Raw genomic sequence first — 14,039 nt, 5'->3', positions numbered from 1 at the left:
TACTTGGGAATAAACCTAACAAAAGAGGTGAAAGACCTATACAAAGAAAATTATAAAATACTGTTAAAAGAAATAGAAGACACAAAGAAATGGAAACACATCCCCTACTCATGGATTGGAAGAATTAACATTATTAAAATGTCCATCCTACCAAAAGCAATATACAGATTCAATGCTATTCCAATAAAAATCTCAATGACATTCTTCAAAGAAATAGAACAAATACTGATGAAATTCATATGGAACCACAAAAAACCACGAATAGCCAAAGCCTTACTGATGAAAACAAAGGCGAAAGGAGGTATCACACTTCCAAACTTCAAGCTATACTACAAAGCCATAATAATTAAAAGAGTTTGGTATTGGAACAAAAACAGACCCACAGATCAATGGAACAGAATAGAGAGCCCAAAAATAATAACACACTTATATGGACAATTGATTTTTGACAAAGGAGCAAAGAATATGCAATGGAACACGGACAGTTTGTTCAAAAAACGGTGCTGGGAAAACTGGATCTCCACATGCAAAAAAATGAAACTAGACCACTACCTCTCACTGTGCACAAAAATCAACTCAAAATGGATAAGAGAACTGGACATAAGACCTGAAACCATAAAATACATAGAAGAAAATATCGGTAAAACACTACAGGACATACATCGCAATAACATGTTTAAAGACTCATCACCCAGAGCAAAGATAGTCAAGGAAAAGATAAACACCTGGGATTACATCAAATTGAAAATCTTCTGTTCAGCAAAAGAGACATTAACCAAAACAGAGAGACACCCCACTGACTGGGAAAAAATCTTTGCACTCCATTCAACTGATAAGGGATTGATCAGAAAGATATACAAAGAACTCACACAACTCAACAAAAACAAAATAAACAATCCAGTCAAGAAATGGGCAGACGAACTTAAAAGACATTTCTCCAAAGAGGAAATACAAATGGAAAACAGGCATATGAAAAAATGTTCAACATCCCTTATCATCAGGGAATGCAAATCAAAACACATTGAGATACCACCTTACACCAATAAGAATGGCACATGTTAAAAAAAAACAAGCAACAACAAATGTTGGCGAGGATGTGGTAAAAAAGGAACTCTCCTACATTGCTGGTGGGAGTGCAAACTGGCCCAACCACTATAGAAAGCTGTCTGGAGTTTCCTCAGTCTACTGAAAATGGAGCTACCATATGACCCAGCTACCAATTCCACTCCTAGGGATCTACCCAAAAGACACAAAAACATTGATTCAAAAGACCACCTGTACCCCATATTTATTGCAGCACTATTTAAAATAGGTAAAACCTGGAAACAACACAAATGCCCAAAAATAGATGACTGGATCAAGAAGATGTGGTATATATACACAATGGAATATTATTCAGCAATCAAAAAAGATAAACGTATGCCATTCACAGCAACATGGATGGAGCTAGAAGGAATTATGCTCAGTGAAATAAGCCAGAAGTAAAGAGAAAAATATTGGATGGTTTCACTTACAGCACGAATATAGGGGAACCAAATAACACATCAGTGTAAAAAGTAATAACAGTACAAAACACAACAAAGCAAAAACAATTATAAATCAGAGACATCCTGCAGGGGAGGAGGAGGGAGAGGGATCAGAAGGAGGGAGGGAGGAACACAGGGGACTGAGGTGATGGTGCACGGGTGCATTGGTGAAGGAAACTCTATGGGGACTACACCTGAGGGGGTGGGGGGAAGCAAATATTGTTTAAAAATGAACAATGATGTAAAAAATTTTAAAAATTAATTTAAAAAATAAAAATAAATAAAACTGTATTGATGACAAAGAAAAACGTACCTTCATTTAATATGTTGGCACCTGGAAGTGACTTAGGTGAAATTTCACATTCCTGGGATATACTAATGTCATCGAGAGCAACAGTAGCATTTGAAGATAAAACAGTAGCTCTGAAAATTAACTACAGGAACAGAAAGACAAATTATTAAAAATACACTATAAAAGTAAATGTCTTACAATCATATTCTTTTATGTAGAGAAGCTCACTTGCATTTGTCCCATCTTCCAAACTAATTTTAGAAAACTGTTTTGACCACAATATTCAAATTTTAAATTTATAAAGTCATAACTGCTTTGACAGCATCTTATGTAACCTCAATATCTTAGGTAACCTTGTTTCAATTAAAAGTTGTAACATTCATCACCACTGAAGGGCTGCCTCCCCATTGGAGTCATTAAGCATCATATGCATTTAAAATGAGCTCTTTGAGGTAATCAACTGTGTGGTTTACAACTCAATTTAATTGAGATGTGAATTCATTTGTAATGGGTCTGCTGGAGGCAATGATTCATTTTCATATCACAATATTTAAATACATATATTACATATACATATATAGAAACCTATTTAGTTAGGCATACAATCAATAATCATATAGACAGCTTCCGCCCCGGGCCCGGAAGGGTGATGTGGCTGGGGCTTCGCCGGCCTCACTATGTCTGCCATTTTCAATTTTCAGAGTCTTCTGACTGTAATCTTGCTGCTTATATGTACCTGTGCTTATATCCGATCTTTGGCACCCAGCATCCTGGACAGAAATAAAACTGGATTGTTGGGCATATTTTGGAAGTGTGCCAGAATTGGTGAACGGAAGAGTCCTTATGTAGCAGTGTGCTGTATAGTGATGGCCTTCAGCATCCTCTTCATACAGTAGCTTGGCAAAATGCCAGAATTTAATAGCGATCAGATTTCAATATATAAAAGGACTTATCAACAGAAAATAATGGAAAGAATGGTTTACCCTTTTATCTCGGAACACTGAATGAGATAAATTTCCAGCTGCTGGTCTCTATTTTTTGTTACTGGACCAATGTTCTATATAAATAATTAGGATGTAACCATTTAATACAGAAGAGTTTAATATGTCTGTAACAACCTCAGTACTGTCACTACAATATTGCATTCTGCAAATGTCATTCTGTTGTGTCAGATACCAGCTTTTGGTAAGGTATCTTAGAGCACATAGTAGAAACAAAATTGGTAAATAACTCAAGTTTCTTTCACTGTGATTTGGAAATGATAAATCTTTATAGAATGAGAAAAAAAAAAAATAATCATATAGACAGTTAATAACATACACATGCTAAAATACTTGGAGGCATCTATTTAAGTTTAATTTATTCTAATACTCTGAATAATGACTGATGTGATTTGTTTTCTTTCTTGTTAACCATTCATATTATTATGTTTTATTTTGCCATCTTAAGAGAGGGAGAGGGACAGGGGGGCAGAAGAAGAAAGAGGTGGAGGGAGAAAAGAAATTAAATCTAGAGTCTTGGGGTAGTGTAGAAAGACCACCAATCCAGGGAATAGCTTATGGGTATATCACCATCTCACCAGGGAAGATCTCTAAACTTAAAGATCTTACTAGATAAGATCAAAATGTTCTTGGTATGATACATTATAAACTAAACTACACCAGAAGTGCTATACAAGAGAGATGTATGAGCTAGTAGGAGAATCAACAAAAAGCACTCCATTTAGATTTCTAGATGTGTATGTAAATACATGTTGTATAAATAGAAAAATGTCCAGAGGTCAAAATAAACTAGCATCTATAATTCCCTCAATATAAAGACTATGATGGAAGGTAAGGATGACCAGGAGGAATGATTTATTGCCTTATCTGTGGTTCTTGATACTTTATAATGAAATGTAGATAATTCTAATGATTTTTAACATTCTGATTAGAACTGGTTTCTGTTCAATTTTGGCAAACTAAGAAATCTGGCATAGATACAGAGACAGAAAATAATAACAAATTTTAAAGATTTTGATGAAATATATACAAGCACTATAATTGAGAAATATACTTAATGCCATTGTGCTACTGTAATTTGGATAGCTTTAATTTTGAAGGAATTTTCCTTTTATTCATTATAATATATCCTGTATTAAAGTCATCAAAATAACAATGCTTAATTCTTCAGACTCATTGTACAAACATTTGTTGACAACCATATCCAAACTCCTCCACTACTTGAAGAAAAACTGGAAAAAACCCAATTGAGGCACTTCTCTGAATTCCTAGGAGAGGAACATGCTTTTTCTTTGAATGAAGTAGGTAGACGATGAGAGGAGTTGAACTATGGGATCAATCTTTAAAATATAGTTACAACCATCAATGATATCATCAAGATGGCAACACAAGTCATTCCTGACTTTTATTCTTCCTCACAAGAAAAATAACTAACAACTATTCATGGACAAGATACCACTGAGAAAATCTTAGAGTAGAGGGGTGAGGCTGAAGTGCCTCTGCACCACAAAGATCAGGACAGACTGCTTAAGAAAGGTAATAGAAGTGGCTTCACACTCTGATTTCATAGCTCCTCCCCCAGGGTGAGAAGCCCCACACAGAGCAGTCTCTCCTGAGCCTATAGTTCCTCTAGTGGGAAAAGAGAGCCCAGAGTGGATGTCCAGGTCATGCAGTGCTACAAGTTGCTTCATGGGAGCCTTCACACTGGTCTTATCCCATAGAGATTACAGAGGAATCTACAGGAAACTAGGGATCTGATTGTGTCAGAAAAGAGAAGAAGATTTCTAAATTCCTGCTATGAGTGAGGCCATCCAGTATTTTTCTTTTTCTTTCTGGCTGATTTTGCTGAGCATGACCCCTTCCAGCTCCATCCATGTTGCTGCAAATTGCATGAGTTTATCTTTTTTGATTGCTGAGTAACATTCCATTGTGTATATGTACCACATCTTCTATTTTGGGCATTTGGGTTGTTTCCATAGCTTAGCTATTGTAAATAGTGCTGCTATAAACATAGGGGTGCAGGTGCCCTTTGGAATTACTGTTTCTGTGTCCTTTGGGTAAATACTTAGGAGTGGAATTGCTGGATCATATGGAAGCTCCATCTTCAGCAGGTTAAGGAATCTCCACACAGCTTTCCACAGTGGTTGGACCAGGAAAAAGACTAATTATAATAAAGTAAAAATCAAAACCAACAAGCAACTATAAATCAGAGACACACTACAGGGGGGGAGGAGGGAGTAGGATCAAAACAAAAGGGGATGGAAATTGTATGGGTACTATAATCAAGATGAAAATGGATACATTGTGCAAAAATGAAAAATGATGTAAAAATATATAAAATTAAAATATTAATAAAAAATCCAGTAACAAAAAAAAGAAAGAAAAGAGAGGAGGAACGTGCAACAACCATCACTCAGACCTTGACTGACCAAGTTGAGCTCCCACTGGTGCCTGACCAGAAAGCCTGACCAGAGCACCTGGAAGCTGGATAGCCCAGCAGAGAATATAATGGGAACACGGGGAGGCTGCTAAGAGCTAGCCCACCAAATCTGCCCAGCCAGGGGAGGTCAGTAATAGCTGTACCACTGCTGAGTATAGTTCTCAACAAGAAAACCTGGTTGATTCAAATTATATGTAGATATCTTTCCCTTCTAAATCTATTTTTCAGGATCTTGTTGATTTTTGTTTTATCTTCCTGAATGAGCAAAATTATTTTTTGTTTTGATTTCAGGAACCGCAAGTTGTAAATGCTGTTCACAATCAAATGAATAGTTTTTGCTTCTGTAAAATTGTGCTTTTCCAGTTAAATATTCAATTAGCATACTTAGATTTTGGCTCTGTTGACATCTCGTTTGAAAAAAATAACAAAATGAATAATGAAATGAATAACAAAACAAATAATGATGAATCCAAGAATAAAGTCTAGGAATATAATAAATAGAAAAATAAGAATATAGCAATTTGTGAAGCATGACAGCAGGTCAATAGGAGCAACTCCAAATTTTATTTAGAGCTTACTATATGCCAGGTAAAGGTGGTTCTATTTACATCCTCATTTTAAAGTGAACAGAAGTAAAAAGAGGGAAAGCAATTGGTCAGAGATCACATAACCAGTAAGAAAAATATGTAACCTGAATCTTTAATGATTATGCTACACTGTATCACTGTAATGAAATAAATAGCTAACTGTTCTTTAGCGGATGCTGCAGAACAGAGCTGAAAAAATATTTAACGAAGTTCTGGTTTAAGAAGGCCAAGGACATAACAACTTTACAGAGACCAGACCAGATTTTTCTTTTCTATTATAAATCTTACCCTTCACTGAATTTTCAAATAACATTAGGAAATTGTTATTGATTTACAGTATTGACTCTGATAAAGAGTGAACTTAGTATTAACTACGGCGGAAAATTTCACAAAAGGTTCATTTTAGAAAGCAATCTAAAATATGACACCCTTATGTTTTAAAAGGAAATTCAAAGAGTTCAGACCAACTAGAAATGAATTGATAGTACTCAGAAAAAACCTGACAACTTTACATATTAAAACTAAAAACATCCATAAGGGGGAAAATTTAATTATAAATTAAATAAATGTATTTGTGTGAAAAGCTGAACACATCAAATGAGTAATCCAACTTAAAACAGATTAGAAAGTGTACTATTAACTATTTGATTTACATTCTTCCAGTAAACCATGAAAAAATGGATAGAATATTGAAACATTGTTAATGTGCCATCTTTACAGAGTAAACAATAAGTCAATCCTTTTCCACCAGGAAGGATAACAGCCCTATCTAACTTGGGGTTGCTACTTCCTATGGGACTCAAAACAATTTGTACTGTCTGATGTCTACGTGAGACATCAAAGGGATGACACTGAATCAGAGTTTCATGGCTACAAGGAAACATAGAGGTCAATTAATCTAATGCCTTTCTTTCTTTCTAATATTTGGTTAGGATTGGATTACGCTGTATAAATATGTTCAGTGTTTAGTCACATTGAACTGATGGCCAGGCAATGACTAAGGTCACCTTTAAATGAGTCAACCTACTAAATTTAAAGTGCCAAAGCTGCCTGTTTCCAAGAAGATAAACTTAAAATATTTGAACATTTAAACTCTATATTGACAATTTCTAAGTGTATCTTTTTCATATGTTGTTGATGAATGAAGTAGAACTGCCCCTACCTACACAGAATATTCACATATATTTCCATATTTTTGAAAATAACCCTTAAAAAAAACCAGGTTAAACCAACATAGTATGAACATATATTTTTTCCTGCAGAAGATAATAAACAGAATAGAAAGGTGTACAAATACTGGCAAAAGTTGCATCTTTATAAGTAATTGTTAATATTATAAGCAAACAAAATGTAATTTTGTAATTCTGAGGTGTAAGTATGAGTACATGTTTTACTTGTTTGAAATATTTAATATACAATTATATGCGCAACATTAAAACATTAAATACTGTGTTTATATATCTATGTGTGACTGTATATTTATATATGTCTTACGTGGTATGTGTGTGTTTGTGTGTAAAATCTGGACAAATTCACACCAGAATGTTAACACATGCCTGCAATTCCTGATCTAAAGTCTTTCGGTCCAACTGAAGGTCAGAGTTCAGAGTCCAGTTGAATAATTCAGAGAGTGTTTATCTGACACCTCATGTACTTTATGTGACACCCTCAGGGAGGCAGGGGGTTGTGCTCTGTAACCAAACCCATCACTAAATGAATTGCCAAGAGACCTCACACTGCTTCAGATCAGGTTAGTTTTGCTTCTCAATTCATTTCTCAAAGTGTATTACTTTCCAAGTTCTAATTTTCCATAATGCTGACTGAAGACTCTAGACATGTGATGGCCTATAATGCTGAAATTTGAAGGACTATTCCTGTTGTTTACAAAACAAATCTGAACTACAGCCAACTAAGAGAATAAAAAAAGAAGGAACAGAGGCAGAAACTAAAATTCTTACCTTCTCAAAAGTGATTTACACATAGCTAAGGACCATTCACCCCTTTAAAGGACACTACAATAAACTGAGGCTGACTAGTGTTGACTGAGGATCCCCAGAAGGGGAGAGAGAAAAGCCAAAATATGGTGCTGAGCCACCACAGAGGAGAATAAAGGAAGAGGGGCAGAAGAGCAGAGCTGTGTTAGAAAGTATCACAAATCTTGCTGCCAAATTATAAAGTCCTACCACTGGGCAATCTACAAACTTAGTATGTACCAGAATAATGAGTAGTCTGGACTTGTACTGAAGAACAAAACAAAACAAAATTTAAATTTAAAACCCCAAAGGAAGAACTGTTAAAGAAAAAAGAATGTTGTGCTAAAACTCTTCAATAATGGTGATAGGTTAACAAGTGCCTCATGCATTTAAACTCATACTTCTTAAGTAACTACTTCCAATGAAGATCAATCTGGTGTTTTGTTTTTCAAGACTTTTAGAGTTGTTTGAGAAGTAGGCACAGAGATTTCCCATATATCCTCTGCCCCACACATGCATATTCTACCACATTGTCAACATCCCTTACCAGAGTGGGATATTTGTTATAATCAATAAACCTACATTGATATATATCATCATCATCCAAAGTTCATGTTTATATTTTGGTTCACTTTGGGAGAGCCATGTTATGGTTTTGGACAAATGCATAGTGACATATATCCATCATTTTATTATTACGCAGAGTATATTCACTGCCATAAAAATCCTCTCTGCTCCACCTTCTCATGCCACCTGTCCCCATAGTCCCACAATCCCTGCAACCACTAATCTTTCTGTCTCCATAATTTTATCCTTTCCAGAATGCCATATAGTTAGAATCGTATGGTATCTACCCTTTTCAAAAGATTGGCTTTTTTCACGAAATAGTAAGCATTTAACATTCCTCCATGTTTTTTCATGACTTGATAGCCAATTTCTTTTTAACAGTGAATAATATTTTATTGTCTGTATATATTACCACTTGTTTATTCATTCACCTACTGAAATGCATGTCAGTCAGCGATTATAAGCAAAGCTTCTATAAACATCCATTTGCAGGTTTTTGTGTGGACAAGGATATCCTCTTTTCTTAGCAATAATGTCAGTTAGACACTAAAAGATCTTAATGGTAAGTTTTATTCTAACTAAAAGTAAACCTAATGAAAAAAAACTGTTTATAGAAAATAAACAAATGAGTCAAGGAATCAAATTGTTCTTATTTCCTTTGTCCTGTTACAAGTAATAGAGATTGACACTATAATGATTCCATAACTGGTCTTTATGTTAAGTGTTTTCTGATTGAGAGTTATTAGATTCATGGTGCTTTCATCCATTAAATATGGGAGTGGAAACACAAATTTGGTTCATGAGAATATGGGGAGTTTGAAGTTCTTTACTGCTAAAAGCCTCGAATCAGTGAGCCTAGAGTGCTGGTCAAGAGGAGTAAAGAAATATAATGACATTTATTGAGTATATACTATTTTCAAAAAATGTCCAAGTAATAACCAGAGCCACACTAATAGCAAGTTTTGTGTTTTCTCTATTCCAGATTATCTTTCATGTGCTCTATATGTACAAATCATTTGATCCTCATAATAATTCTAGAAGGTAGATAATGTTAATAGGAACTGCTGCTAATTCCCTATTATTCCTATTTCTGTGGGCAGTAAGACTGCTGTTACTGACCACTTAATCTCATGAGAGAATGAATATTTTGATGATTGTTCATGTTAGAAGAATAAGCAGGACATGTTCAATTCATCCTTTTTGTGACTCATTCAACACTTTCTGCCTCCACTTTGGGAGCCAGCTAGTTAGTCTTCAGGAGTCATGCACTATATTATAATCTCTGGTTAATGGGAAAGGGTTTCCCCCAAAACTCTGCACTTTGCCAGCAGAGTCCATTGTTCTGTGGGTAAATCTACTTATTTGGAAGTGAAATATTATTTTGAATAGTGCTGCTGATTATAAAGGCATTTCTCTAAAGTGTCTTGGTCTCCATTTGACCTCTGTATTTATCTCACTTTGATTCTGAAGTGATGAGGTGTGCAAAAGCTGCTAATATCCCAAAAATGATCTCACTCTCTCTTATAGAAGAAGAAACAGAATTCCAGGGGAATTAAGAAACTTTGCTAAGATAGTACACACAAATAAGCTTGAAACCTAGGTTCCAGAGCCCAAGTACATAGCCATCATTTTAACTACTTTCTCTGTAATACTTGGACTCCCCTAAAGTATTTGCTTTTAATGTTATTGCAGTTTTCAAAGATTAGGAAATCTGAAGTTCAAAGATGTTATTTGAGCAGTCACTTAGCAACCCATGAGCTGAGCAGAGATAAAAATTTAGACCAGCTGATTCCAAAGGCAGTGCATTTTACATTGTATTCTACCATCCTATCTATCAATAGTTTCTAAAACTGCTCCTTCCAAAAATCACTCAGAAGGAAGCTACATCCAAGAAGTAGGAGTTGGGGCCCCAATTTAATATGCTATACATCACCTATTTTTTATTATTAACCAAGAAAATGACACCACAATTTGACCAGTTCTTCAATATTAATGGGCATCAAAAAATGAGGTAATAGGATTAAAGTGTAAGCATAGTCAATGAGATATTTTTATGCAACCTCATTTACCACCATCCTCACTTAAAAGATATTTTTCCTATTAAATTACTCTACTCTCTACAATCCTATTTGGTTCTCATCTCCTCTTTGCTATGTAAAAGATAACTTCTCTAGTAATTCCCGATTGTGAATGTGCTTACTTTATTAATATCAGGTAAGTTTATAGGAGATATATGCTATAGCTCTATCTTAAAAGATTAAAATTAAATCAGTATCTTCTGTTGGTGTGTTTTAATTACTTAAACACTCACTTGAAAAGGCAGAGTAGATTCTCCAGTCTTCATGTAGAGATCAATTTTTGCTTGTCTCCACTGAGATTTAGAGACTCCAGTTAGATCACCTTGTTTTTGTAAATTTCCATCTAGTGATGTTCTTGTAAACACAGAGAGATGTGCATGCTGAGACAAATGATACCGGAACTGCACCTGTTGGAAAAAATGTTTGAGTGATATAAATATTCCATTTACTTATTCCTAATAGATTTTCTATAATTAAAAGCATCCTAAATACTTTGGTGTTAAATGAAATCTTCTTGATTCTCTACTTCCCTAATTGTGCAAGTCTGGAAAATGTCAAGTATGTCCTTTGTCAGATTTTGCACTTCCTGCTTAAGGAAAGCCACAACATGGTTATACTCACTAGTATTTTTAACAAATGCCATAGTGATGTCTAAAGAAATGGGCCACTGGCAAACTGCCAGGATAAGTTTGAGAACACATATTTTTTCACTCTGTCATGGGCAGTATCACGCCCCTTTCATGAAAGTTTCCCATGATCCATCTCTCTTCTTATAAATTTGGGAGGTACACACTCTGACTCAAAGTTACAAAATCAGGTTTTACTATATATATTCCTTGATGCCTCAAACAACAAATCAAGAAAAAGTTTTCTTAAAAAAATAGTTTTCTATGGGGCCTCCCCTAGTGGCACAGTTGTTGAGTGCTGGGCTGCGAAGCTGCCCGCAGCTTCTGCTGTACTGGTTGGATCCCTGGCCTCCAGCGAGAGTCCCGCATGGCGCGCAGACCTCTCCTGCCGCGCCTACTGCTCCCCTCAGCAGTGTATTTCATCAGCCTGTCTGTTCTGTTCCCCGCTCTGGCTCTGGTGAATTCTCTCACCCTCCCGCGCTTCTGACTGTACCCAGTGCTTGTATAAATTAAAAAAAAATAGTTTTCTATGGTAATAAAAAATATTAATTAATGATTTTCATTAATTTCTACTTTGACATTATCAAAGAACATTGGGACTCACAGGAAGCTGCTTATTGATAATTCATTCTAAGTAAGAACATGCTCTTTTAGAAACCAGGGAATCTTAATCATTTTGCCTCCTACTTATCATCAGTGATGACAGATGAGGTACTAATGAAAATACAGAAAATTTATTATTTTAGGTACTGATAGCAATAGCTATAGTATTGAATTTGGCACTGTCATTTATTCTACCAATGTTTACTAAGTATTGGATATTGTGCAAGACAAAATTTAATGCCCTCAATAGCTGATTAATTCACTCAATAAAAAAGGTCAACAAAATATCTATAAAAACAAGTTCAGACACAGAGCAGCCATTTTTTTTCTTCCATGTCATAAGGATTCCTAAGGCTGCTTGTTTCAAAGAAAATCAAACATTCAGAGATGAGGCCCCTCAGAAACAAAATGCTTCAATAGAGGTTCAAGTGAATCCTTTACAGTTTCACTATATTTTAAGTTGTGTTTTCCCTTTCTCATTTTGCTTTATTTTGTTGAACAGATGAACAGATATTAGTGCACATATAGGTGATTCATTTATTTCAGTGTTGGCATCAATTTCACTTAGGATGAAAGTTGACAAAATTTCTTTAAATGCTCTTTAAGAAAATTTCTGAGTACAATGGACCATGGTGGTAGACTATGGTTGATTTGGTAGTGAGTATACTATGGTGGTAATACTAAATATGACCTCAATTAAAAATAAATGTGACATCAATTAAAAATAAATAAAATAGTTTTAAAAACAAATAGTTCAGTTTAAAACAGTAAGCAACATTTTCTGTTTTAATGAGGTATAAATCTTTTTCAATGTCTATTTAAATTACTACCACATGATCACAAAATTTGACCGGTTTCCTTTCATTTTAGATTTTACTACCATGGTAAACAAAACTCAGACCTTCACAGGTGAGTGAGAACTTTAAACTCCAATTGAAATGTTTAATTAAATTCTAAGGGGAAAGGGAGGATTGATATTCTTTGACTATAATTAAATTTTAGATCCTGCTATAGTTTCAACATGTTCCATACTTGTAAAAATGCAAACTAGAGCTCTAAACCTTGTTGTACAAGAGATGTACATGTCCCATCAGAATTTCAAGCTGTCAAACTGTCATTCAGTACATCACCAGTACAGTTATTTTAATAGTATATTAAGAGTAAATACCAATGAGACCCATATCAATAGGATAGAAACTCAGATCTTATATTTAATTTACCACTTTAAAAGAATTGGCCTCTTAAAGAGAAGTCATAAGTTTATCTTAGGTCTGGAAAATTTATATGGTCTTTTCAAATTTAATATTGGTAATGGTAAAATCACTGAATAACAAAAAAAAAAAAAAAGACAGGTAAGGGACAAGACAGTAGGTTAGTGGGTCCTAAAGTCTCTTCCTCCATGGACATAGTAAACCATCATCTGTCAAGAATGACTACGTAGTAGAAAGATGAGGACTTGATGATCAGAAACTCCACAGTGAGGAGAGAAATATACCATGAGATAGGGTAGGAAAGCTGAGAATAATCCCACCAGGAATAGGAAGAGGCACCCTTTAAGTCTTCTAACAAGATTCCTGGGACCATCCACAGTTTCTAGTCAAATGTACCTGGACAAGATAAAACAAAGACTCACATATAAAGGAACCCCCATAAGACAATCAGCCAATTTCTCAGCAGAAAACTCTCAGGCTACAGGGAGTGCATGAGATTTTCAAGTACTGAAAGGAAAAGACCTCCAAACAAGTTTTCTCTACCCAGTTAACACTTATAACTGAAGGAGCAGTAAAGAGATTTATAAAGAAATGACAGTTAAAGGAATTCAGCTTCTCTAAACTGGCTGCAACAATAATAAAGAAACTTCTATAAAATTAAAAGAAACCTCATGTAGAAGCCACAAGATCACAGAAATAATGGATTATATGCAGAAGGAAAGCAGCTGTGGGAACTGGCATAACAAACTCAAGATTAACTTGCTTTCAATTAAAGAAAGATTTTTAAGTATAAAAATCCTATATATAAACTACATTTTGAATAAATGTATTTTGAAAAAAATACCTAGAGAAACAAAGAAGATAAAAATGGAATCTAAAAACTATACAAAAGATACCTTTTAAAATACAAGAGAACAAGAACAAAAGAACAAACTGCAAAAACACTCAGAAAAAAAAAATAGCAAAATGGCAAGAAATACTTATATATCAATCATTTTCTCAAGCATCAATGGGATCAAAAGGCACAGAGTGGTTGGTTAGATCAGAACACAAAATCCAATTCTGTACCTTTTCCAGGAGACTTATCTGAGCTCAGAAGATAAACATAGGCTCAAAGTAAAAAACTGGAAAATAA

General features: G+C 34.7%; 2 protein-coding genes across 2 annotated transcripts in view; one reads left to right on the top strand and one right to left on the bottom strand.

The window, feature by feature from the left end:
* The window catches only part of MALRD1 (MAM and LDL receptor class A domain containing 1), a 385,105-nt gene that overhangs the window by 306,662 nt on the left and 64,404 nt on the right, over positions 1-14,039 (bottom strand). The window contains exons 13-14 of the mRNA XM_054694679.1: positions 10,698-10,871; positions 1,840-1,960 (exon numbers count right to left, since the gene is read on the bottom strand). Coding sequence (XP_054550654.1) covers positions 1,840-1,960; positions 10,698-10,871 — 295 coding nt within the window. The remainder of the gene's footprint in view (positions 1-1,839; positions 1,961-10,697; positions 10,872-14,039) is intronic.
* On the top strand, positions 2,457-3,094 carry LOC119244732 (protein kish-A). Its single transcript, XM_037510688.1, has one exon. It carries the CDS (start codon positions 2,496-2,498, stop codon positions 2,712-2,714), a length of 219 nt encoding a protein of 72 aa, XP_037366585.1. The 5' UTR covers positions 2,457-2,495; the 3' UTR covers positions 2,715-3,094.

This window comes from Talpa occidentalis, unplaced genomic scaffold (genome assembly GCF_014898055.3).
Source record: "Talpa occidentalis isolate TD23 unplaced genomic scaffold, MPIMG_talOcc4v2.1 talOcc4.14, whole genome shotgun sequence".
Taxonomy (NCBI): domain Eukaryota; kingdom Metazoa; phylum Chordata; class Mammalia; order Eulipotyphla; family Talpidae; genus Talpa; species Talpa occidentalis.
This window is presented reverse-complemented; position numbering and strand designations above follow the sequence as displayed.

Coding starts and splice junctions, on each gene's coding strand:
- LOC119244732 (XM_037510688.1), top strand. CDS start 2,496: ATGTCTGCCATTTTCAATTTTCAGAGTCTTCTGACTGTAATCTTGCTG.